Raw genomic sequence first — 27,437 nt, 5'->3', positions numbered from 1 at the left:
GGCAGCAAATCTGGGTTTATCTCACGCACACGTCCTCCGTTTCTCTGCAACACATATGAAGCAGTCAGATGGCTTCTCAGGGACAGGAAATTGTACGGTTTTGTTATTTCTGTTAAGACCATTGCCACTTAGCAGCACTACCCTGTAATGAAACAGTTCCTCAGTTAAGACCATTGCCACGTAGCAGCACTACCCTGCCATGAAACAGTTCCTCAGTCCCAGAGTCATCCATTGCTGCCATCAGATTGCAACTTAATAAGCTAATAATGATCAAGTTTCCTGTGTCCCACTAGCATTAGTGATAAAGTAGCTGAGTACAAGTTAAATCAATGGAAACCCCTTGCTAGACTGTAAAGTCTGCTTGTGGGAACCTCTTTTACCTTAATCACTGTCAAATACCCGTGACCAGCAGGTTACCTGGCCCTTAGTAAGCATTACTGTTTAACTGAACCGAAACCCTAGAGGAAAGGGGCCACAGTAATTTGAATGCTACTTAGTGTAATAAGAAAATGTGCTAAAAGATTATGAAGACAAATTTAGGGACTACTTCCTAAATGACAATAATATTTCTTTCCCAGGCACTAGAAGTTCTGTTATTAGGAAAAGAAGCATAGATGAAGAAAGTTTAGAAATAATAGAAGCCCAAAGCATCATGTCAAGGTAAGATTAGGAGAGAAAAATTTTGGTTTCACATGGATCCTTGTTTAATATCATATTTAAAAACAACAAACAAAAACCTATTCTCTACCCTTCTTTTTATCCTTCCCCTTCACATTATCTTCAGTAATAGTGCTTGCCAATTCTCATTCTACGCACTGTAGGATGTCAGGAAGCTGGAAAACTCCAAACGTGTAACTACTAAGGTTATGTCTAGTGACATGTCATATACAGGACCCTACATTGTCCCTCTCTTGTCTAAAACTGAAACTCTAGTAAACTTTGTCACTTACTTTTCAGTGTCGTCAATTTAATGAATAGTTCCTAATCTGAAGCCCCTACCCCTATCTTACTGTGAGAATTAGTGAAATAAATAACACTAAACCATTTTAAATTTGGAGAAGACAGGCACTATGAAAACATGAGATACTGCTGCTCAAACACAACTTGAACCTTGTTTCTTTAGGAAGTTTTGATACCAAAAACCATAATGAAACAGATTTGGATGTTTGCTTCAAGAGAATATTGTCCTCATTCCACACCTGTCCATACTACTCTTTTGTGTGCTATTGTAAACTCCTTGACCACCTGACCAAGACATTTTCTAAAGATCATTTCCAAAAATTAGGCTTTATCCCATTCTCATGTAATCTGCAATGCTATGGCTGCAATATCATGAAATCAGTTCCTTGAAATCACAAAACAAGATTTTGACGTGAGGGGATGTCCCTCTTTTAGAGTTCCCTTCTGGATAAGATACTGGAGGCCTCATTGCAGGGAAGTCTTGAGAAAAAAACAATAGGAGGATGAGGGATTGTGAGGGTTTTTCTTTTTTTTCCCCTGAAGAAAAATATCAATAAACTAACTCTGTTGACAGTGTAAAGCAGTGCTTCTATCTGGGGTCAAGGCCAGAGCAATGGACACCTTATCCCACTCATCCTCTTCCTCTGATAAAGCCCCAGCCAGTACTGAAAAGTCTTCTTCACAAGAGCCTAGAGGCCTTTTTAAAAAGTGTTTGAAAAAGAAGCGGACAAAGGAAGACTGAAATTAAGAGAATTTTCCAGTCTGTCTCTGGTGGCTGGTCCAAAAGGATGCTTCAATTCCTGCTCTTCACCTGCGTTTTCACCACAGTAACACTGGGGTCACCAACGGGTAAGTCTTGTGTCAAGTACTTGACACGATGTACTTTTTGTTGGAGGAATTTGCTGTTATGTACAGGTAATTAAGAGCAAGATTCCAGTATCTTAAATACTGGTTCTAGAATAGGAGAAAAAAAGTCATTGAAAACCTGTGGAGATATATTTTCAGAGAATTTCATTTCATGTTCCGTTTAGCCTTTTGCCTGGGCATCCAAAATTTCCATGGATCTGCCAAATCCAAACAACTTTCCATGAGCTAAATATTTCTTGGAGTATCTGTAAAAGGAATCCTAACCTCTTTATATTCTAGGCACTTGTATAGTCCCAGCTTTAAGAGGGGAAAAAAAATTTTTTTTAGAGCAGAGGATAGAGTTTTTTCTTTCATTAATACAAGGGACTGAGTGTGCCCCTAAAGGCACAGATCTGGATAAATCAGACTTCTTAGTCTTGACATCTGAAAATACGACTTTTTGCAGAGATTGAGTGAATCTTAAACTGTCTCCCCCCTTGGTACCTCCAGACTTGATACAAAACTGGCCAACAAAGCAAAGTTTTAATTCCATTTAGTAACAAATGTCTCTCTCCTTTTCCCATTAGAATTTAAGTTTTAACTAGAAGAGAGAGTGAGATGGCAAGAACCATCCTTCTTGGCACCTCTGAGAATCTCAGTGTTTAATTGCCCCTATTTCTTCGGGTAACTAAGGCCTTGCTCTAGTACCTTTAAGAATAAACATTAAAAATAGGCTTGAGACCCTAAGGAGACATGTAAAACTAAATGTCATGTGGTATCCTGGATGGGATGCCAGAATAGACAAAAACAGGCAAAAACTAAAGAAATCTAAACTATGGACTTGAGTTAATAATAATGTATCAACACTGGTTCATTAATTGTGGCAAAGATACCACACTAGTGTACGATGGTTTCATAACAGGGGAAACTGGGTGCCAGAAAATGGGAACTTTTTGTACAATTTCCTCAATTATTCTCTAAATCTAAAACTGGTCTTAAAAAGTCTTAAAGATAGGTTTGAGCTAAGTTTAATCACCCTGTATCTGCTACCAGTAAGTAACCAAGAGTCGCTTGAGTCAAAGTGGTCCTGCCCTCAACTTCCTCCCCGCTTTCTCCCCACTCTCTTCCCCGGCTTACTCCTCCCTCTAGTACCTCCTGTACCCTCCCATCAGACACCTTCTCCTTTCCCAAATCTTTTTTATTTTATTATTTTTTTCCCAGCCCTTCTAGGACGTTTGACTCAATGCCATAAACAAGATAAAGGGAGAACTTTGGGGGCTAGGGATTGGGTGGGGGTGCAGTTGCCTGAGAGGAAAGGGTAAGTGAGAAAAAAGCAGAAGAGGGGAGGGCGGAAGGCGGGAAGCGAAGGGGGAGAGGGAAGGAAGGAGAGGAGGGGCTTCCGGCCCGAGTGCGCAGGGCCAGAATCTGGCGATCCGGACTATCCGAGGGGCGGTGCCCGGGGTTCGGACCTGGAGGGTCAGGGAGTCCCGGTACCCGGGACGAAAGGGCGGGGGTGCTGACGTTTGCTCTCTGCTTTCGGCCACGGCGAGGTGCCGGCCCTGGGGGCGCACGGACGTCCGGGCTGACGAGCGAACATCCTAGTAAATAAAGGCTGACCGGCTGTCTGCCAGCTGGGGCCCCCTGACTCGAACTTTGCCCACCGGGCTGTTCTCTGAAGCTCTCTCATTTGAGGGATGTATTATGTGTGCATGTGTATATATACGTCAGTAATTCAGGACGCAACATGCATAATACCGAATTCGGGCTCCACATTGAGAGACTGAAAAAAGGAATTAACGCCAGCGGCCAGATTATTAAAGGATTAAATTACTCCCTTTAAAGGGGATGAGTGGAATGGGTTTATTTAATGTTAGGAAATATTGTATGGGTAACTTTTAAAATATGTATTTAGTTTACAGAAGATAGTAAATTTCTCCTATTTGTGGCATGTATCACCTACAACAAGAGAGGAAGTAAACGTTCAACAAATAGCACAAGAAATGATAGTTAAATTTAAGGAAAAACTTTATAAATCATGAAATAGTTATTGAGGGAGGTTTAGGAATTTCTGTAAAAGCTATTAAAAGTTGAGTACTTAACCATTTCTTATAAAATTAGAGCCAAGGAGATGAACCAAATATTTCTATGAATTTATAATCACCTGTGAAATTGCCCTGGAAATCTGTCTTCATAAGAGAACCACAGCTGGGAGAGCAGATAAGGGAATTTTTCCCTTTTCAGAGGGTAGAGAGTCTGTATGAGGACATTTCTTCCTCTCAAGGGACGTCAAACCATGGTCTAGGGCACAGTCAGGAAACCGCAGGGACATTGTAAGGAGAGGGTTGCTCCTGGCACGTGTAACTCTGCAGAAGTCTTACTTCCAGAATATGCAATATCCTACTTATTTCTTGTCCCAAACGGTTATTATACTCTAAATGGGGACCTTAGCACTAGGCTACACCATCCTCTACATGTGACTGAAGTTTTGAGATTAAACTTGAAATTGAAATGGAGACTGGGAAAACCCAAAATATTTTCTAGACAACTTACATTTTTTGATCATGGCCTATCCACACTTAATTATTGTGCAGTATTTGCTGAAGCTGAATTTCCTGCCCACAAAGTATTTCAGCCTTAATATGAATTCCCTGCCTACAATGTCTATTAAGTCAGCCTCACATGCATTAAGAAGGATAGTACTCTGGCTAGGACTCCTTTCTAGAATTTCTTGATTTTATAGATTCTTTGTAAGAACAATTTGCCTGTGTTAATTCAATGTTCTCCTGAAATTGAAAGAAGCAGTGAACTGGGGATATTGGTGTATTCAGTCATTAAAATGTTTTTGATGAGGTATTTGTCCATGTTATTTATGCACTAAAAATGCATGCTTGAAATGTTGCTATATTCTAGACAGTGATGCCCTGGCTAATTGTGAAGACACAAAGTTCATGGTGTTTTCAATAGGTGATGGAACATGTACCAACATTCACATGGAGAATATCTTTGATAATTACTTGACACTATACTGTGTTTTTCAAAGCAGCTGACATATGCCAGAGGCCTATTCCTTCTAAGGTGGAATGAGCTTTACACATTCATTATCAAGCCAAACTGCCTGCTAATGCAAAATTCCATCCAAAATCTTGCTTACAAATGACCATCCAGCTACTTTTTGAAAATTTCCAAAGATGAAGAGCTTACCACTCTATGATATAGCCTCTCCATTACTAGATAGCTGAACTGAAATGCACTTCCCCGTAACAATTTGTTCCTGTCATTGTAACAGAAAGCTAATTCCTCTTTCACAAGCCATTCCAGATTTTTGAAGACTGATGCATATTCTTCAGGGTTTGTTTTTTTTTCCTCCAAACAGTAGTTCTCAGCTTCTTCCCCAGTAAATAATTGTTAGGCTCCCTTCTAAATCTGATCACCTTCCTCTGGACATCAAGTTTGTCCATTACTTTCATAAAATATAGCCTCCAGGTGTGAACACAGTACTCAAAATATAGTCTGACCAGTGCAGATTTCAGTGAGACTATAACCTCCCTTGGTCTGAACAACTATCCTATCAGATGATTACTCTGGATGAAAGGTTTAGTTCAATGCAAACACAAAACCTTAAATAGATTTGAAATAATTTTTCAAATGTAAAAGGCATTTATGAAATATGTTTACGTCAACTTGAGGAATCTTAAACAGCTACTTTTGGGGACTTTAGATTATTTCTTTCTTGAACTAAAAAGCCAGAATGTAAGACCAAGAAGGTGGACTCAGGCTATTGCCACTGTGATCTGAAACATCACAAGGTGCCTCTGAGGTGTCCTTTTCATTCCCAGCCCTAGATCCTTGTTCTGCTTACATCAGTCTGAATGAGCCATGGAGGAACACTGACCACCAATTTGATGAGTCTCAAGGTTCCCCTCTGTGTGACAACAATGTGGATGGGGAGTGGTACCGCTTCACAGGCATGGCAGGGGATGCCATGCCCACCTTCTGCATACCAGAAAACCACTGCGGAACCCATGCACCTGTCTGGCTCAATGGCAGCCACCCTCTGGAAGGCGATGGCATTGTGCAACGCCAGGCCTGTGCGAGCTTCAGTGGGAACTGCTGCCTCTGGAACACCACGGTGGAGGTCAAGGCTTGCCCTGGAGGCTACTATGTGTATCGTCTGGCCAAGCCCAGCGTCTGCTTTCACGTCTACTGTGGTCGTGAGTACCTTCCCTGGGCTCTTTTCCCTCCCCCCACAAGGCCACATATGGCATCGAAGAGAAAAACACCATAGGAAATTTGGTTATGGTAGTATCTCAGAGCCTGAAGAACGTTGATTTAGGGCCACGGATACCTCCAGATCATGGTTTCTGAGGTCTGTTCTCAGATTTCTGAAAAATTCCTGAAGAATAGAAAGGGAAAGGAGCTATGACTTTGATCAGTTTTACTTTGTCTTCCACTCCATTCAAACAGAGCAGTAGAAAGTGAAATGTTGACTTAGATTATTTAGTGTGGATTTCCAGCCTTTTTGAGCATGGAGGACCCCTTCTCAATATATATTTCAGACATCCATACGGTAGCATTGTGCTTAGTGCCCACTGATTTTTTAAATGATGTATAATGGGAAGAAGCCACTTGAGATCAGTAATACTTTTAAGTGAATTTTCATGTTATTAATCCCATAAAAATCTGTATACATTTAAAAAATAGACTGCATAGAAGAGTAGGACATAATGCTTACTTAATCTACAGCTCATGTTTGGTGAGGTTTTAGATTTGCAGAAACTCCATGGTCACCCAAGGATCTGAAGTTGGGACTCATTGAACTCAATGACAGAACATGTCCCTAGGCAGCACCTCTTGCCATTGGGCTATATAAATGCTGATCAATGAGAATTCTCTTGATGTTGGCTAGGAATTCATACCCCATGATTGAACTCATGAGGCTTTCTCATGGATGAGAGTGTCCTCTGGTCCTCGCCCTTCCTGAAAGGTCCTCTTTATCCTCCATAGATTTTTATGACATCTGTGATGAGGACTGCCACGGCAGCTGCCTGGATACCAGTGGGTGCACGTGCTCTCCAGGAACCGTGCTAGGCCCCGACAGACAGACATGCTTTGGTAAGAAACCCATCTTGCAGTAGAAACAGGCTATTAGGAGTAAAGGACAAATCAAAAACTCTTCCTGACTCAGAGCACCATCATTTTTCCAGTTTGTGTCTCTGAAAACTCAGAATGGGGTTTGTCTTTTTAGTTCATAACTAAAGCCTCAAGCCAAATTTTTATCATGTGTCGGGACAGTCTGGGATTGCGTTGTCCAATACGCTAGCCACTAGCCATGTGTGGCTTTGTGGCTTGTGTGACTGAAAAACTGAATTGTAATTTTACTTAATTTTAATTTAAAAGCTAGTATTTGATTCAGTCATTGGAAAACTAAAAATGTGTGGGGCAACTTGAGTGAACTGTAAATTTTATGACTCTAAAATACAGCTCAAGTATTTCTGATGAAAATTTATCATCCAAATTGAGACATGCTATAAGTATAAAATACACACCAGATTTTGAAGATTAGTTCAGAAAAAGATATCAATAATTTTAATATTGATTATATATTGAAATGAAATGTTTTAGACATACTGGATAAAATGAAATCTATTTTTTAATTTATTTTATTTATTTATGTATTATCTTTTGGCTGCACTGGGTCTTAGTTGCGGCATGTGGGATCTTCGTTGAGGCACATGGGATCTTCAGTTGTGGCATGCAGGATCTTTCATTGAGGCGCACGGGCTTCTCTCTGGTTGTGGTGTGCAGGTTTTTCTCTCTCTAGTTGTGGCGCACAGGCTCCAGAGTGTGTGGGCTCTGTAGTTTGTGGCACAAGGACTCTCTTGTTGAGGGACGCGGGCTCAGTAGTTGTGGCACGCTGGTTTAGTTGCCCCACAGTGTGTGGGATCTTAGTTCCCCAACCAGGGATTGAACCTGCATCCCCTGCATTGGAAGGCAGATTCTTTACCACTGGACAACAGGGAAGTCCCTAAAATATATTATTAAGATTAATTTTACCAATGTCTTTTAACAAATTTTTTAATGTGACTACTAGGCAATTTTACATTACATGTGTGTCTTGCTTTGTATTTCTGTTGGGTAGCTTTGGTCTAGAATTATCTAAGGACATACTCCTATAGCTTCACTAATATAATTTTGGTTTGTCTGAGTAGCAAGAAAGGGGAGTCAGATTATTTGTAGGAAATCCAGAGCTGTCCAATTGTATACATGTTCTGTTGTCTACAGCAGGGAGAAAATAGAGTTGAAAAACCCAGGACTGAAGATCATCTATTTTCTGTTTAGTGTTATGAAGCTTTTTGTATTCAGACTCAAATAGAGTTAAAACAAGTCTAGAGAGAAAGGGGAGGACTACCCCACAGCTGCCTCCTCCAGAAGAAGAGTAACAAGATCAGGATGGGTTAGGGCATCAGGATGAAAGGGATATCAAAGGGTTCTTATTTTAGAAAAGCTTTTGTTCCTCAGTCTCTTTAATGAACCCCACTAGCCATCCCATGGAGCATGGTTAGGCGCTCCCATAACAGTTGTTAGGGCTCTTGCCTGGTTGATTTTGACTATGTGATTTAATGTAAACAGGTTCAGGGTGTGGGGGACGATGGTTCCTACAATTCCCCCCAACCCCTCACACTGCACACACACACACACACACACACACACACACACACGTGTCTGTTGGAAAATATTTGGCTTCCTCTTAAGGCAGGAGTTGTTCATTCATCTCTTCTTTTGTTTTAATATAACTTTTGAATAGGTAATGTATTTAAATGACTCCCAAGTTAAACAGCATGAAGGTATACAGTGAAATATCTAGCTCTCTGTCCCCCATTTGCTCCACTTCCCTCTCCTCCAACTCCATCCCAAGTAAACTCTTTTTTTTTAAAATATTTATTTTATTTCTTTATTTTTCTTTATTTTTTTGGCTGTGTCGGGTCTTAGCTGCAGCACGCGGGATCTTTCGTTGTGGAACACGGGCTTCTCTCTAGTTGTGGCACATGCGCTCCTGGGTGCGTGGGCTCTGTAGTTGTGGTGGCCCGTGGGCTCTCTCGTTGAGGCGCATGAGCTCAGTAGTTCTGGCGCGCAGGCTTAGTTGCCCCACAGCATGTGGGATCTCAGTTCCCTAACCAGGGATCGAACCCACGTCCCCTGCATTGGAAGGTAGATTCTTTACCACTGGACCACCAGGGAAGTCCCCCAAGTAAACTCTTACATTATTTACTTACGTATGCTTCCAGGGTTTCTTCAGGCAGATATAAAAATAAAAATATACATATTTATTTATTTGTTGCCGTTTTTTAAACCAAAGCTTGCATATTATACACACCATACACATCTCTTGCTTAACAATTTATCTTGGACATCTCTGCCTATCGGGACATAGGGAAAAGCCCCCAGTTCCTGCCTGGAGTCTGTCTGTTGGTTTCAGGGACATCATGAACTCCCTGAAATTAGAGGCAAAGTTTTGTGTTTATGTGCATGTGTCAATGTTACTTTAGTTTTTTAAAAAATATATAACAATTTTAATTATTTATTATAAATTATTTTTTTCAGGCAGAGAGAAGAGTATAGGAAAATAATATAACAGACACTCATGTACCCAGATTTATAGCTAAATTTTTCTTCCTTTTTGAATTAAAAAAAATTTTTTTAATTAATTTATTTATTTTTGGCTGCATTGGGTCTTCATTGCTGCATGTGGGCTTTCTCTAGTTGTGGCGAGCGGGGGCTACTCTTCGCTGCGGTGCATGGGCTTCTCATTGCGGTGGCTTCTCTTGTTGTGAAGCGTGGGCTCTAGGCACGCGGGCTTCAGTAGCTGTGCCTCGCAGGCTCAGTAGTTATGGCGCACGACTTAGTTGCTCCATGGCATGTGGGGCCTTCCCGGACCAGGGCTCGAACCCGTGTCCCCTGCATTGGCAGGTGGATTCTTAACCACTGCGCCACCAGGGAAGTCCCTCTTCCTTTTTTTAAAATAAAATTTTACAGATACAAATAAAGCCATCTCACTCCATCTCTTTTACCTCTCTCACCCTTCAGGGGTAAAAATCACAGTTTTGAAGTTAGTGTGTGTCCTTCTGGTCCCTGTTTTTATGCTTTTATTATCTATGTAATAAATAACAATAATAATATAACATAACAATAGCAATATATAGCATTGTTTTGTGTGTTCTTAAAATTAACATAAAAATGATACCTTACCTCACGTGTGAGATTTTCTCTAGAGTATACCCATAAAAGTGGAATTGCTGGGGCATAGAGTTTCTAAGGCTGTAAGTGACAATAAACTCCCAGATAACAATGGCTTCAGTAAGTAGAAGCGTATTTCTCTCTCAGGTAAAATAATCAGTCTCCAGGTAAACAATCCAGACTTTCGACAGAGGGTGAACCCAAGCACCAGTGTGGCCACTCCCAGGAGGGCTGCTAGCACCTCTAGCCATCCACTGTCCAGGCAGCAGGGGCCCTGATGAAGGATCTAATCTTAGCAACTATATTTTTCATTTCTACGAGTTCTGTATGTTTGTTTTGTTTCAATTCTGCCTTGTCTTCCTACACAATTTTATTTTGGTTACTGGCCTTACTTTTATCTGTTTAGTAATCTTTTAAATCCTTGTATTATGGATTTTTCTGGATTATTCTGTTCTCTCCAGTTCAGAGCCTCCCATTGGTTATCTTGTCAGCTTTCTCATAGTGGATCATCTCCTCCTGCATATGTTTTATGATACACCACCTTCTGTTGTTATTGTTTTTCTGTGGTCCTCCACTCTTATTATCTGGTTTGAGGAGTTCTTTTTTACTACAGAGAGTTTTTTGATTGCTTGTGTCACAGAAGCTTCACCAGTCCAGGCCAAACTTTACATCAGTTTCTCAGTTTCAAGATCCCCACGCCATGTGGGAATTATGAGTTCATACTTCAACCGTGGCAGGGCCCTACTTGGGGTTTATGAAGGCTTTTCTCTTTCCTAGAGCCTCAGGCAGAGAGCTCCTTATTTCTTTCCTGGGCTTCGGAACAGAGTCCTTCTCCTCCCCCTTTCATTGTGGAGATCCGTTTTCCAGGGTCCTAGACTTGAGCAGGGTTTCAGTTCTAGCTCATCTCCTCTCGTGGGCCCAAGGCCATGCCTCCTGTCACCTTGTGGGTGTTTAAACCCCAGTCCCTGGTTTATATCCTGTATCCAAGCCATGGCAAATTTAACTCCTCAAGCTCCCCTGTTTTTGTTTGTAGAAGGAAGGGGATCGACATTTGTTGCCAACTGTGCTTATTCTTTTTATAGCAAGACTCCATGTCCTTCATCAGATTCTTAAAAATGTTAGCAATCATTGCTTAAGTACAATGGGGGAATATTCCAATATTTAAAATAGATTTGAGGGCAGTTCTTCATGTTTTAAAGAAGACTGCTTCGCAAAAAATTTTATCCAACGTATCCTCTGCAATGCAAATTCCTTTAATGCATTTAAAACACAGTTTGATTTATGTTTTATTTATTTAGCAAATCTTCAGGAATTGCAGAAAGTGAGACTCTCCAATACAAAAAGCAGGTGAACCCAAATACCAAAGGGGACTTCATTTCCCCAACAGTTTTGCCCTGAGGAGGGAACTGGCAAGCAATCAACTAACTGCCTTCCGCTCCAGCAGAGGGCAGAGGGACAAATAACTTGGTGGGGAGACCAGGTTAATAAAACTGATTATATTGGAGTTGGTTTGTGGAAAGTCTATGGACAGGATCTGAAAAGATATGGAGTTTCTGCTAAGGGGCTTGGGAAAAGGTTGCATGGCTCAGCAGTATCTAAATGGTGTGGTCTCTCTTCTACAGATGAAAATGAATGTGAACAAAACAATGGTGGCTGCAGTGAGATCTGTGTAAACCTCAAAAATTCATATCGCTGTGAGTGTGGGGTTGGCCGTGTGCTAAGAAGTGATGGCAAGACATGTGAAGGTGAGATGGGCAAGAAGGGATTCACATCAAGAGCCCCCAGTAAGCCATTGGCTTATTCTTTGATGTTCATAAAACTGGCCAACGTCAGAAGAGAGTAACAATCTGGCTGTGTAAAGAAACCACAAATCATCATCACTGAGAATCATTGCAGGATGCTCGCGTTGCAGACAGAATGCAGTGTTGATTTTGTCTCCAAGCTTTAGCAGAAGGGAGCTGTTGCATTTTGCAAGAGGCAGAGAGCTGCATTTTAATTGGTGGTATAAAAATAGGGTATTCCGTGTTTCTCAAACTTTAATGTGCCCACGAATCACCTGGGATCTTGTTAAAATACAGGTTCTGATTCAGTAGGTCTGGGGTCAGGTGAAAGTATTGCATTTCTAAATAACTTCTAGGTGACACCTGTGCTGCATATCCAGGGAGCACATCTGGAGTAGCAAGATAATGGAGGTAGGTAGCATAACAAATGGTTTACAGCAGTGTTTCTCAAACTTCCCTGCTGAGAATCACCTGGGTGCCTTTAAAGCTGGCCTTTCCCAGGCCTCTCTCCTGGAAACTCTGGTTCAGTGGGGTGGGAGGGGCCTTACAGTTTGTGTTTTTACCAAGTTTCTAGGTGAGTCTTACCATCTTGGAAGTTTGGGAAACTGGCTTACATGAAGCCATTTTTTTTTTACTCATATGCTTTGAATTTATTAGAGATTAATACATTTTTAGAGATAAGTAAACTTATCTTTTTTTTTTTTTTTTTTGCGGTACACAGGCCTCTCACTGTTGTGGCCTCTCCCGTTGCGGAGCACAGGCTCTGGACGTGCAGGCTCAGCCGCCATGGCTCACGGGCCCAGCCGCTCCGTGGCATGTGGGATCTTCCCGGACCGGGGCACGAACCTGTGTCCCCTGCATCGGCAGGCAGACTCTCAACCACTATGCCACCAGGGAAGCCCTAAACTTATCTATTTTTGATAGTAGAAATGCTGTATACATTTCATATAATCAAGTACTAAAAAGAATTTGTAATGTACGTCAAATAATTGAAATGGAAATTGTCTACTATTACGACATGAAACTTAGATAATGTCCCTTCTCTAAGGCCCTTGCAAATTATCCCAAATAAAATTTCATCACTTCCACTTTAATAAGTCTGAATCTCATGATATTGGGAGTTGAGAGACCAAAAAAGGAAAAAATTCTGCAGATTATATGAAGAGATAAATGGCTTAATTATCATTATTTACAGAGGACATATGATTTGTCCCAGAGGGTAATTGAATTTGTGGCATAACAGATTATAATACTGCTTACGATTTCACTTTATTCTAGTTATATTCAAAATAATAAAATACTACCCCAAAAGGAAAAATTATGGCTAGTGCTCATAATTCATTTCATGCAACAAAATTTGCATTATTAACTCAGGGACCATTAACCAGGATATCAAATTACTGTCCCTTGTAAAAAGACTAAATGTACTTTAAATTTTATTGAGTAAGAGTGATGTCCTGAATCCTCCTTAAATCTTATTTTATGCAATAATCTTTACATATTTAAATATTAATGAAATGTTCCATGAGGAACATTTATAATTACTCATGAGTATTTCATTGGAAATATTAAGTTAATCCTCATATAATTTTAAAACCTAATAATCATAACTGAAAAGTATTTTAGCAGAAGATAAAATTTGAATATGAATTACACTTTAGGATTAAGATTCATATTTGAAATCCTGCTTTTTTTTTTTGGTTTTTTTTTTTTTGTTTATTTGCTTTTATGGAAACACTTACATTTTATTGATAGTCCAAACATATTTGTTTCTTTAGCTAGTCTGTTAGATTAGCATATCTTCTTTTTTAAAATAAAAAGCTCTTTTTAATTTTTAAGTAACTTTTATTGTTTTGTTTTATTATGAAAGAGTTATGTTCATAGAAGAAAATACAAAGGAGTAAAAGAACGATAACCAAAATGACCACAATCCCACTTGCAGTTATAGCCATTCTAAACATTTTGGTATGTCCTTGGAAGAGACTTAAAATCCTTTAAACCAAATAAGAATTTCAGTTTATTTTGTGCTTTGCAGTTTTAGACCTGGAAATATCCTGAGTGAACATTTAATCCAACCCTTTCATTTGACATCATCTCAAGTTAATTTACTAAGGACTAATATTTTTATTATTAATGAACTGAGACTAATAGCTATAACTGGAAATTGGCTCATATCTTTCCTTGAACATCTTAAATGATTTGAAAGCATTCCCTTTTTTTTTTTTTGGCCATGCCATGAGGCACGTAGGATCTTATTTCCCCAACTAGGGATCGAACCCAGGCCCTTGACAGTGAGAGTGTGGAGTCCTAACAACTGGACCACCAGGGGATTCCTGAACTCATTCCCTTTTATTATCTTACCCCTAAAACAGGGACCAGCAAACTTTTTCTGCATAAACACAATAGTAGATATTTAAGGCTTCGCGGACCATATGGAATCTGTTGAAACTACTCAACTCTGCCCTTGTAATGAGAAAGCACCCATAGACAATAGGGAAATAAATGGGTATGACTGTGTGCCGATAAAACTTTATTTACAACAACATGTAGCAGGCCAGAGTTTGATGACCCATGATCTAGAAGATCATATCCAGAGCCCACAAAGGTCATTATGTTTCCTCACTATGACATTATGTGGTAGTTTCTTCATTTTTCAACTGAATATTTTTCCTTTTTGCACATTTGATTGAGTATGCTTTTTGAAAATGTGAAACTTTTAAAAAGAAAACTTTAAAAAAACTATGTCATAAGAGGAATGTCACAAAGAGCTCAGCTGAGTGGAATCTTTCAGTGTGTTGTCCAGGTTTCATTTTTATAATGTGCTGTCAGCCCAAGAAACATATCTCCAGTGCTATTATTCCTAGAGATTTGAGGAGAGGGGCTGGTGATCCAACCACTGGTAATAGCTCTGACTAACTCTGATCCATTTAGCTGCTCTAGGTGAATTTATATTCTGTCAGTCCCTTTTACATCAATAATACTCTATAAAATTTCAAACTGGATGGACTAAATGTTACAGAAATTAAGAAATGACTTTTGGGTCTTCCTCCCCAAAATTGTAGTCTAACCATGAGAAAAACAGACAAAACTGGATTGAAGGGCATTCTACAAAATGACCAGCTTAAATGGTTAGAGCTATGTGTGTTGTAAGATTGCTCTTTGTAGCTTTAACATTTAATAAACTTCTTTGTGGACATCATGTCTCAGTGACTGAGTTGGGCCCCAATGATACTGTGGTAAGTCAAGTACAATGCCTGATGCAAAGTACCAGTCCAAGAACCAGAGTTCTTGGGGAAGAGGGCTACAATATCATTCCCTTTTCTTTTGGTTTTTATTGCAGACATTGAAGGATGCCACAATAACAATGGCGGCTGCAGCCATTCTTGCCTTATGTCTGAGAAGGGCTATCAGTGTGAATGTCCCCGGGGCTTGGTGCTGTCTGAGGATAACCACACTTGCCAAGGTAGTACATGCTCAACCTCTGCTCTTAATTCCTCCCTCTTAATCTCCCTGCCTTCCTCAACCGAGTGTGTCAAGATTCTCATCTTTTAGAACACCACCTCTTTTAGCAGCATGTGTACACTCTGGAATCATTTAAAAATTGTGGTAAAAAAATATAACATAAAATTTACCATCTAAACCAATTTTAAGTGTATAGTTCAGCAATGTTATATATATTCACAATTTTGTGCAACGAATCTTCAGAACTTTTTCATCTTGCGAAACTGAAACTCTATACCCATTAAAACAAGGACCCCTCATTCCTTCCTCCCTCCAGCCCCTGGCAACCACCATTCTACTTTCAGTTTCCATGAAGTCAACTACTTTAGGTACCTCATATAAGTGGACTCCTACGGTATTTGTCTTTTTGTGGTTGACTTAATTTCACCTAGCAAATTGTCTACAAGGTTCATCCATGTTGCAGCATATGACAGGATTCCTTCCCTTTATAAAGCTATTCCACTGCATGGGTATACCACATTTTGTTTATCCATTCATCCATTGATGGACATTTGGATTGCTTGTCAATAATGCTGCTATGAACACGGGTGTGCAAATATCTCTTTGAGGTCCTGCTTTCAACTCTTTTGGACCTATGCCCAAAAACAGGATTGCTAGATCATATAGTTTCCTTTGCTTTTTACTTTTGATTTTTTTCTCTAATTTCTATTATTAGTTGTATAACTAATACTTAATTTAGGTGGAATTCCTCTCTTTTCTAACAGATAATTGGCTTATGAAAAGTTGAAAGCCCTAGGGAACTGATTCTTCCCCCTACACGTACAATCTGATCATCAACAATCCTCTGAGAACTATTTTCTGGAAATCTAGTTATTTATGTCCAGAAAATTAATTCACTCATCCATCAAGTATTTAATGAGCACCTATATGTGACTTCTTTATACTAAGCCGTTGCTGTGATATGCCCTCACATACTGATATTGCCCTCACATATTGTCTGACAGTACCCTTTGTACTCATTTTAGAGTATTTGTACAGTCTAGAGGAGTGAATGCTAAGGAAGAGCAATCTTTTTATATTAAATTAAAGTGAATTTTATAGTTTATGGTTTATTGAGCAATGCAAGGACAATTTAGAACTCTTCCCCAAGTGCGCTAACGCTGTTTTTATTACCTCTGTTTTATGGGGCAGTAATTAATGGGAAAGTCAAAGTGGTAGCGTTATGTAATTTAAGCCTATATCAAAGCAGTGCTTTTTCTGTATTGCCAATAAATTGTGTTTGTGCTAAAAGTTCATCCTTTAGGTGTTTCAGCGCATGGAGTTATGCTAGACACACTTTGAAATAAATGTTTGTTGGATTGAAATTTTGATACAGTATTTTCTCATTTGGGAAACAATATAGTATTTGAGGAGCATTATTTGACCACAACCTTGGGAGTTAGGAGTCCAGGTTTTATTCACCAATTTGTTTTGAGCCTCAGAGGTTTCCTTGAGGATAGAACAAAAAGTTCAAGGTGTGGAAGGGAGAAGTTATTTCTCCTAGAATCCTCCTTCCCTTCTCCCAGTCCCACTTTTCCGGTTCTAACAGCAGTTCCTGTCCCCACAGTCCCCGTGTTCTGCAAATCGAACACCATTGAAGTGAGCATCCCCAGGGACCTGGTTGGCGGTCTGGAGCTCTTCCTAACCAACACCTCCTGCCGAGGCGTGTCCAATGGCACCCACGTCAACATCCTCTTCTCCCTCAAGACATGTGGCACAGTGGTCGATGTAGGTTCTTCCTGAAGGACCCTTGGGGAATGACCAAATCCAGTTATTTGGGAAGTTGTTGACAGAGGTGTGCAGTGTGGCTTGCGTCATAGATGAAATATTTCCACATAAAAGAATGGAGTTAAAAAAATCATATACCATTCATTTAACAAATGTGTTATTGAGCATCTGCTGTGCTGTGGTCCCGACACTGGGAGGACAGTGGCTTAAAAAGAATTCTGCTCTTTCTGTTCTCAAATGGTACCATCTCTCCAATATGTGCAGACATTTTTCTGAGTGCATCAGCACCAGTACCCGGAGGCTGGCTATGTCTCCTCTGACCAATTATTATACTTGAAGATAGTGACTGATATAGATGATGGTTCATTTATGAGGTAGTAAATGAGTTCAGGGATTGAACCAGTTAGAGGTAAAAGGTTTGTACTTTCCTGCAAGAATCTGTGCACAGCCCTGTGCTGGGAGCCTGAGGGATATGTGAAATAAGATTCCTGACTTTTAGGAATATCCACAGTAGTATTGAGATGAAAACACACACAAATTATAAATAAGAGACAGTGATACAGTTGACGGGTGGTATAGGAGTCCAGAAAGGGACAAACAATGGAACAGTCACGACAAGTGGGACTTGAATTGGGGTGGAAGCATGTGTGTGGTTTATACAGGCGGAGACGAAAGGAAAGGGCATTTCAGATGGGAAACAAGTGAGCCAGTCTCAGACATGGGAATTCTTGAGGCTTAAGCTGAGTGAATGGGCAACACAGCCTGACTGGAAAAGGAGACTGGAAAAATAGATGGGGGGAGACTATGCTTCCAGACATCTGCTTTGTGTGCTGGGGTGAGACGTTTGGGCTTTTTCCCATAGGAATGGGATTAAGCAGGCACTGTCATAATGAAATCAGAAGTGGGCAAGATGGATAGAAAAAAGAGGACCTGGACCCAGGAGATAAGTGTAGAGGCCCTTGCAATGAAATAAATACTTACTTATTGAATCCAACTTAGAGAAAAGCAGAGAGCTAATGAGATTTGGGGTGAGACATGGGGGCGATATATGAGGAGAAGTTCCCGCTTTAGGCAAATTGTGTTTGTTGTATCTGTGGATAATCAAATGGAAATGCCCTACGATGAGCCAGGGGTTTCTGGCACACAGGAGAGCAGACAAGGCTGGAGATGAAGAACTGAAAAATCATCTGGGTAAACGCGACAGCTGAAGTCTGCGTGGGGTTGAGCTCAGCACAATGTCATGCTGCAGCCCCATCACCAGGTCTAGGATTCCAGAAAACGAATAATGTACAGAAGCTGTTCTTTTCTAAAATATCAGAGCTTTGAATTGGCTGATTCTGCATAGCTCAGGTTTTTATGACTAATACTCCAAAAGAATGTGTGGGTTGACTATGAAGTGGTATGTAAAACTCTTTAACAGTCAAAATATCTTGCTAAAAGGAGGAGAAGCAATTAAGAAAAAAGAAGCCTCAGGCTTCAGCAACGAAACCTCTCATGTGCTTTGATGTAAAAAGAAATTTGGAGAACGTTACGGTGGGCGTGGGGCGGGGGCTGAGGTGCTCTGTGGAAATAAACATAGACTCTCCTCTCCTGGCCCTGGCCTGGCTCAGGTGGTGAACGACAAAATCGTGGCTAGCAACCTTGTGACAGGTCTACCCAAGCAGACGCCAGGGAGCAGCGGGGACATCATCATCCGAACCAGCAAACTGCTGATCCCTGTGACATGTGAGTTCCCGCGCCTGTACACCATTTCCGAAGGCTACGTTCCCAACCTTCGCAACACCCCGCTGGAAATCATGAGCCGCAGTCACGGAATATTCCCTTTCACTCTGGAGATCTTCAAGGACCATGAGTTCGAAGAGCCCTACCGGGAAGCTCTGCCCACCCTCAAGCTGCGAGACTCCCTCTACTTTGGCATTGAGCCCCTGGTGCACGTGAATGGCTTAGAGAGCCTGGTAGAGAGCTGCTTTGCCACCCCTACGTCCAAGATCGACGAGATCCTGAAATACTACCTCATCCGGGATGGGTAAGTAGGCTGCTTGGACGATGGGTTAGCCCCAGTTTACATCCGACCTCTGGGCACGAGAGCAAACTCAGTCATTTCTTAAAACCACCGCAGCACTCTCACCAGCTCTTAATTAGTTCAGAAACCGTTTGTGCGCATTTTGGTGGTAAAAACTGGTGAAGGAGAGGGGAGTCCAAAATGACTCCAAGGGGTCTAGCTCGTGTGACTGACTGGATGCCCTTAACCAAGATAAAAGGACACAGGTGGAGAAGCAGATTTGCTGTGAAAATATTGAATATGATAATTCCAAGTAATAATATTGTATTGTAAATACCTGCAGGATACTAAGGCAGAGAAGTTCAGTGGGCAGTTGGAAATGCGTGTCAGACCCAGGAACAAGGTCAAGACTAGAGACAAAGGACAGAGAATCTCCCCTGTTTATAGTCAAAACTATAGGATTAACCTGTCCAGAGAGATTGTAGAGCATGGGTGGCAAGTGGGGGCTGAGAAATGCAAGAGGGTTAGGAAGTGGGAGCAGCAAATGCAGGCCCCTCTTTTTTTTTTTTTTTTTTTGCGATACGCGGGCCTCTCACTGTTGTGGCCTCTCCCGTTGCGGAGCACAGGCTCCGGATGCGCAGGCTCAGCGGCCATGGCTCACGGGCCCAGTCGCTCCGCGGCATGTGGGATCTTCCCGGACCGGGTCACGAACCCGTGTCCCCTGCATCGGCAGGCGGACCCTCAACCACTGCGCCACCAGGGAAGCCCCAGGCCCCTCTTTTAAGAAGTTTGGTAGTGAAGGAGAGAGAAGAAACACTTGGTCAGTTTTAGGAGAAGAAAGATCAGGTGAAGTTCGTTTCTGTTTGCTTGTTTTATACAAAGGAGATTTCCGTATTCCCTGAGGATGCTTGGATTGAGAACTTTGCTTGTCTCCGTGTATCATTGGAAGGCTGCAGTTACCACACCCACTCCTTACATTCCCAGGAAAATTACACTCACATCCCAAACTCATAGTAGTATCTCATCAGTTTCTTCCTCATCCTCAATGTCAGATGGGACACATCTCAGGCAGATCAGGACCTGCAGCTTAAGAAAAGGCAAATAGTCTAGTCAGAGCACCATAGGTGTGCCCCGGTTCATGCCCTTTGCTAATTGGCCTGGTAGACTCTGAAATTTCTCCCTTGCTTTTAGCTCCTCAGATCTCTCACCACAGGCAAGCTTCACCTGCTGCTATCGATCTCCTGCACAATGATTTTCAACCCTTGATGCACATTAGGATCAACTGAGAAGCCTTTCTAAAAGTAGCAATACTCCAACCTGGTTCTCCACTCTTATTGCCCTAATTCCAGCTCTCATTATCTGTCACCCGGACAGATAAAACGCTTTCTAACAGCCTCCTAAATCCCAGCTCTCAAGTCTCAGCTCCACAGAGCCCTGGGTATCCAGCCAAAAGAAAAAATATTATATGTATAGTCAGATCCCTGCTGAAAACATTTTGATGCCTCTTGATTTCCTTTGGTTGGTAAATTTAACTGTTTATCAGCAGGAGTACTTCTAGTTTCAGATTCCTGTAGCCTCCTTAGCTTGTTTTCAGAATCTGGAAAATACATCGCTCTGAGCTGCTTTGGATGGCTAAGAGTAGGTCTCATAGAGGGCTGAAGCCCTTTAGATTTCTTGCCATCTTAAAGGGTTCTCCACAAAGTTTTAAAATGAAACGTAGAAGCATCAATTTTTATGTCTTTTTTTAAGTCACATAATTAGTGCTAAGTAGATTAGGAAATGGATTTACTTTTGGGGGAGAATGGATTTGGGTTCCTTTCAAATTTTTTTACAGCTTTATTGCAGTGCTATTTGCATACAGTAGGTGTACATATTTAAAGTGTACAGTTTGATAAGTTCTGAGGTATACACCCTGGTGAAGCTATCACTACAATCAAGACAGTGAATATTTCTCTTACCCCAAGTTTTCTCCTGCCCCTCGTATTTACTTTTTGCAAACATAAACGTATAGTCTTAACTCATTTACTGGGAAAACATGTAACCTGCAATCTCAATAAAGCTTGTTATTCAGACCCTCAGTTAGGACTGACTATATATTTTTATTTTAGACAGTTCTAAGAAGAAGCTGTGCTATTTAATTTTCCAGCCGTTAGCACACACAAAACAACAACAAAATGCTATGGAAGATGTTAAAATTGTTAAAAAGCATAGACAGAACTCAAAAACACTGCTGTGTGGGCCTGTTTCCACTATTCACAGGAAAACAGTCCCATTTCCGGTGCAATATTGTATAATACAATATTGGCTAGGACAATAATGGTGCATTTGAGATAATCCTTCAAGATAAAATCCAACTCTCAGCTTGGCTTGCTCTTCCTCGCCCTCTGACCTCTACCTTCTCCAGTTTCTGCTCCTGCCAAAGGGAACCATGGGCAATTCCCAAATTCTGTTGTTCCTTACACCCGCCTGACTCTGCACCTGCTGTTTCCACTGCCTGAAATCTTCTTCCCTTTTTCTTCCTGTCTGATTCTTACTGGTCCTTTGAGACACATTGGGATTTCTTTCCTCCATGAAGCCTTCCCTGATTCCTTCTGACCTGAACTAGATATCTTCCTTCCTTCTTCCTCCTCAATGCCTTGCCTACAGTAAAAGTCATTAAATATTTGTCTAATGAACTATTGAATGAGTATTTATCATAATACTAATCTGGGGCTAGTTCAGAGCCCTAAAATAAACATAGTGCAGTTTACTTATATTTGTAAACTATTTGATTATTCACTGTCCTCAGCTTAAATTTAATTCAGGCTGATATTTAACACATCTGATTCACTTCCCTCTAGTTTGGTTGGCATATGCTCTGAGAATGCAAAATAATTTAATGCAAACCTAAGCAAAGTAGAATTAGAAAGTTTATCTCCAAAAAAAGAAACATTGAATTCCAAAGTCAAATATTGGACAACTTTTGGGTAATCAGTTATTTTGGATTTTCCTATACCATTGTTACTTTCTTTTAGCACATGAACTTGGAGTTGATGAACTAGCATTGTCTAATCACAGCAAACACCAAATCAAGAGCCAGAATTTGTCTTGGGTTCTATTCCGTAATGTGTTGCCCTGTAACTCTTTCTGCCACATCTTCTCTTTAAAAAAAAATCGTATTTTTACTACTTAGCTATAGTAAAGAATGAAATAATGCCATTTGCAGCAACATGGATGGACCTAGAGATTATCATACTAGGTGAAATAAGTCAGACAGAGAAAGACACATCTCATATGATATCACTTATATGTGGAATCTGAAATAGGATAGAAATGAACTTATTTACAAAACAAAAACAGACTCACAGACAGAGAAAACAAACTTATGGTTACCGAAGGGGAAATGGAGGGAAAAGTTAGGAGTTTGGGATTAACAGATACAAACTACTATATATAAAATATATATATAGTACTATATATATAATATATATATAGTACAAACTACTATATATAAAACTTCAAGGTCCTACTGTATAGCACAGGGAACTATATTCACTGTCTTGTAATAACCTATAATGGAAAAGAATACGAAAAAGAATATATATGTATAACCAGAAACTAACACAACACTGTAAATCAACTATACTTCAATTTTTTAAAAGTAGTATTTTTAGGTAAAGATAAATTGAAAATGCTGAGGCATTCACATGAAAAGTGCCATTTTAATATCACGTTACTATTGTTATCATAGGTACTGGGCTTTAAGCTCCCTGACGTCACAGACCATATTGTTCATCTCTATCTCCTGTGCAGCCCCCAGCAGAGTGTGTCACACAGATTAGGTATGCATTAGCTATTTATTAGAGAACATAATCAGAAGATGGTATAAATTCATTTAACCTCAGGAAAATGAAAATCCGTACATAAATACAGGAAATAACAGAAACCACATTATATGTTTAGATCCTCTTCAGTTTAGGGGAATAAGGTAGTAGTGGTAATACAAGTCAAGATGTCTTATTTTTAAATAATTTTATTGGATTTTTCAACTGCCCTGAAACAGCAATTACCAATGAACTAGAAAGCGGTCTGTAAGCATGTGGAGCAGGTATCAACTTTTATAGGCTTTTATATCTGATCCCACCTTTTTACTGGCCTGGTAGATGGGAACTATTAAGTATCCATAAAAGGAAAACAGTCAGGAAAAAAGTTCCTTTTGAATTCAGAATGGAAAACATAATACATGTGTGAGCCCTGGCCTTTAGGAGAAATGGTTCATCAATACTAAACCGTCGCCTCAAAGTGGAGCGTCACTAACCCCTCTTTACCCTCAACTAATCCTGAGGCGAGCCTAGGAGTTTCACTTTAAGTGGTAGACCTGAGATTAAAACCCCAAAGCCCTATCAAACTAAAATTTAGCATTAAATCTGGGAAAAGAGGAATTAAAACATTTTGGAGGTGAATGATTTTTCCCAATAGATCCAGTTATTCTCTAAGAAACTGACATCTTTCTTCAGCTCTTTGTTGTACAAATTGGGGTTTGCTCACCTTTGGATCCCCTTCAGGGGCGAGTGTCCATAAATACAGTGAAATCTAGTTAAAGAAAAGCCTTCTCAAATCAATAATAAAGTACGTAAATGCAGAATTCCTGCAATATATTACAAATTAAAATACAGCCTTAAAAAGATACCTTGATTTCAAAAGATATCTCTGAAACAAATATTGCTGCTGTTGCTAATACTTCAATACAATGACTTAACAGGAGGTCCTTGTGCCCAGTTTGTGGGTACAGAGAATGAGAGACGGGACCAACAGCGTTAATGAGCAGGCCTGTGTCTGAAGATGCCTTCACAGGGAAGGGATTTCATTTTTCTTTCATTCTCAAAAATCTTGAGTGCAGCCCAGCCTCCTCCACCCAGTTTGCCTCTCCTTGGACCAAACACGTTGGACTGGATTGTTTTTCCACCTCTGTTTAAACAATCAAGTCTTACGTGCTATTCTGCCCTACTTCCAGCTGTGTTTCAGATGACTCAGTAAAGCAGTACACATCACGGGATCACCTCGCAAAGCACTTCCAGGTCCCTGTCTTCAAGTTTGTGGGCAAAGACCACAAGGTGAGCTGAACATCTTTACCTTGTAAAGGTACCTCTCCTCCCCAGCCTTCCTTCATGGTGTCCCAGTTTGTTCACATTCTACAAGCCCACAGTTAGGATCTGCATCACCTCTATGAAAAATACTATAAAACTGGCATCTAGAAGGTTAACGCCTCCATGAATGTCACAATTATCTGCCCCCCACCCAGTAAAATAACTGGGCTTGTTCAAAGAAAGTACTATGTGATTATAATATAAAATCCTCGTGAGCAGATGTGGTTGAAAAAGCCTGTGTAGTGGTCACGTGGCAAAGTATATGGACAGAATATTTGCAGAAAAGACAAATAGTGAAATGTTCAGTGAAAATAGTACTTACGTGCCAATTAAAATAATTATTATAAGACTATTTTATACATATTAAATTTATAAAAATTATAAATCCCAACTTGCAAGGCTATAGGGAGATGTATACAGTGGCAGTATAAATTGGTATACTTTCTGGAAAGTGGTCTGACAATGTGTAATAACCATAAAATTATGATCATCTAAAAATTTCAATTCTGACAGCTTCTCAAAAACAAAAAGTAAAACATGACTTGTTGAATGTGTTTATAGAGCACTGTTATGAGAGAGGTGTTGCTTAAACCAAACAGTGTATCAATTAATGCAATATTAAGCAGTTAATGCAGAATGAAATATAGAAAAAGGAGATATGAAAAAACTATTGTCATAAAAATTTACATGCAAATTGAATGTGATACAGTTTTTTTTTAATGTATATACATGAATAGAGGTTGTAAGAGGCTTTGTATACTCTGTAAGGTAGAAGGTTTTTGATTTTTGTTTTAGTAGAGTTGTTGAAACACATAAACAAAAGGAAGTTTAAGAGACCAACAGTCTTTTCCATACTGCATTTAAGTGGATTTATGTCCTGTCCAGCTACATCACTGTTCTAGAACAATTGTTAACCATGATGACTAACCCTGATCTTCCTCCTCAGCTAGGCAGCATGCATGGGGAAGTTACTTATAGGAAGAAGCTTGGAGAAAGAACTTGTTATTTTACACAGAAATGCATGGGAGCCCATGTTATGCCCAGACCTTGATGTGAAGAACCAAGATGTTAACGTTATTAGATGTCTTCACAGAGGTCTCTTGTGTCCCTGCACAAAGGCAGAAGTTATGGATGTAGGGTTTTAAATCACCCACAGGACTCAGTGTGTTTGCCACGTTACTAAATGTGTGAATATGGGCAAGTTCGTTAACCTCCTAAGTCTCAGTTTCCTCATCTGTAAAATGGGGATGACGATATCTACCTCAAAGGGTGGTTGTTTAGATGAAATGAGATAATACCTATGTAACGTCTGGTATTGTGTCTGGCTCCTAGTAAGCAGCTCCCAAGTGGCAGCTTTTCTCACTCTTTTTGTTCATTATCATTATGATCTTTCTAGGAAGTGTTCCTGCACTGCCGGGTCCTTGTCTGCGGGATGCTGGATGAGCGTTCCCGCTGTGCCCAGGGCTGCCACCGGCGAATGCGTCGTCAGGCAGTAGGAGGAGAGAATGACAGTGGTCCAGAGAGCCAGATGTTGACAGGCGGCCCCATCAGCATCGACTGGGAGGACTAGGACAACCCACCACCCGAGTCCTACTTCTGGCTGCCTATCTCCTTGGAATTCTCCCCTCGCCCTCTGAGAACATCAGCCGACACCCTAGAACACAGCGCTGCTTTAAACCTTATACTGTGGGTTTAGACAAACTCCCAGAACTGACTCACTCTGACTCTAGCCCACTGTGTCGGGAAAGATCACCTCACTGCTGACCAACCTGTCCCAGGTGGGGCTTCATCTTCCTAATGTGGAAAGCTGCGCTGTGCACCAAGAAAGCAGCTGACCCCATGCCCCCCATTTCTTTCCTGCAATAAAACACCTAGTGTTGGATGCAGTAGCCTGACTAAAATCAGAAGTTGGGTATAGTATTTCAAATTAGGAACTTAAAAAAATTAAATAGTTGCTTGAAATTATGACTTAAATACCCACTGACTCCTTAAATATGTAAAAAATAATTATACCCTGAAATTTCCATTCAAAGACAGAGTAGTTATAGGGGATTTGGAAGTTTATCACTGTAAGTGTGTACTAAAAAAATACTATTTGGATTTTCTCCTGAACAATATTTTCCTCTGAGGTTTTTATGCTGTCCTAAATAAACTATTTTCAATTAATAAATGTTAATAAATTCACTAATTTGCATTTAAGTGGTTCAATGACTGAACTGTAGACAGAATTAAAATGTGGTACCATATGCCCTGTTATTTGGCATTCTATGCCCTCAGATTGATAAGACAATAGAAAAGGGTATAAAACTATACCGTACTCTATTTTGTAGGTGCTTAATAAATTTTATTGAGATAAATATCCTAAACCACAAAGATTAATGTTATCTGCAGTTAAATCTGCTTTCTTAATATGCCAATTCATTTTATGGCTTTACGTGAGATCAGAAAACAGTTTTTCTTCTTCTTTTTTTTTTTAGAAACAACTGCAATGAACACTTCGTATTGGAACCAGTGAAATAATTAACAAAAGGAAGGGAAAGGAGAAAATGATGTAGATCGAAGATTGGCAAACTTTTTCTGTAAAGGGCCAAAGGGTAACTAGTTTAGGCTTCCTGGGCCATACAGGCCCTGTCACAACTACTCTGTTGTCCTAGCACAGGAACAGCCGTAAACAAATGTGAGCCTGGCTGCGTTCCAGTAAAACTTTACCAAAACAGGGGTTGGGCCTGATCTGGCCCATGGGCCTTCATTTGTCAGTCCCTGACTTTAGTGGCCCTCAGGCCTCACAGTGCATCAGGATCACTGGGGGTGTTTTTAAAATACCAATACATAGGTACCACCCCCCACCCCCCTCCCAGAGATTCTTTGTTTTTTTTAATGCTCCTCAGGTGACTCTAATCTGCAATCAGGGCTGAGAACCATAGTTTCGGGAATGGCCCTCAGTCTCTCACTCCCCTCAGTTTTCAGGGATTTTCCTAGCTGTCTTCAGTGGCAGTTTTTACCAAGTGCTTCTCATCTTAACAGGACACTAATACTGCTTAGTAATTGGGAATTTCAACAGGAATAGTTCAATGAAGGAAAAAAATGGAACCTTAGAGGCCTAATGCCATCTGACCTCTACCTCCATTGGCTTCAATCAGGTAAGCCTCTGACCTTGCCTTGTTCTTATCTCTTCAGCACCAGTGGGAATAACTGTTATCATTGATGGAATTTACCAGGTTGGGTTCTGTTCTCTTCTAAGTGAAATGGAAGCATATT

General features: G+C 40.4%; 1 protein-coding gene across 1 annotated transcript; it reads left to right on the top strand.

Moving 5' to 3' along the window:
* Positions 1–1,748: 1,748 nt before the first annotated feature.
* Positions 1,749–25,749, top strand: OIT3 (oncoprotein induced transcript 3). Its single transcript, XM_030862569.2, has 9 exons — positions 1,749–1,809; positions 5,643–6,017; positions 6,811–6,918; positions 11,664–11,786; positions 15,163–15,285; positions 16,891–17,051; positions 18,662–19,077; positions 24,047–24,146; positions 25,576–25,749. Exons 1-9 carry the CDS (start codon positions 1,749–1,751, stop codon positions 25,747–25,749), a joined length of 1,641 nt encoding a protein of 546 aa, XP_030718429.1.
* Positions 25,750–27,437: the final 1,688 nt, after the last annotated feature.

Source organism: Globicephala melas, chromosome 16, assembly GCF_963455315.2.
Source record: "Globicephala melas chromosome 16, mGloMel1.2, whole genome shotgun sequence".
Classification (NCBI taxonomy): domain Eukaryota; kingdom Metazoa; phylum Chordata; class Mammalia; order Artiodactyla; family Delphinidae; genus Globicephala; species Globicephala melas.
The sequence above is the reverse complement of the archived record's forward strand: the minus strand, read 5'-3'. Positions and strand labels throughout refer to the sequence as shown.

Excerpts from the sequence above, each read along its gene's own strand:
- OIT3 (XM_030862569.2), top strand. The coding sequence starts at position 1,749 with ATGCTTCAATTCCTGCTCTTCACCTGCGTTTTCACCACAGTAACACTG. Across the intron at positions 15,286-16,890 it reads GGATAACCACACTTGCCAAG|TCCCCGTGTTCTGCAAATCG; the intron begins GTAGTACATGCT and ends CTGTCCCCACAG. Across the intron at positions 24,147-25,575 it reads TTGTGGGCAAAGACCACAAG|GAAGTGTTCCTGCACTGCCG; the intron begins GTGAGCTGAACA and ends TGATCTTTCTAG.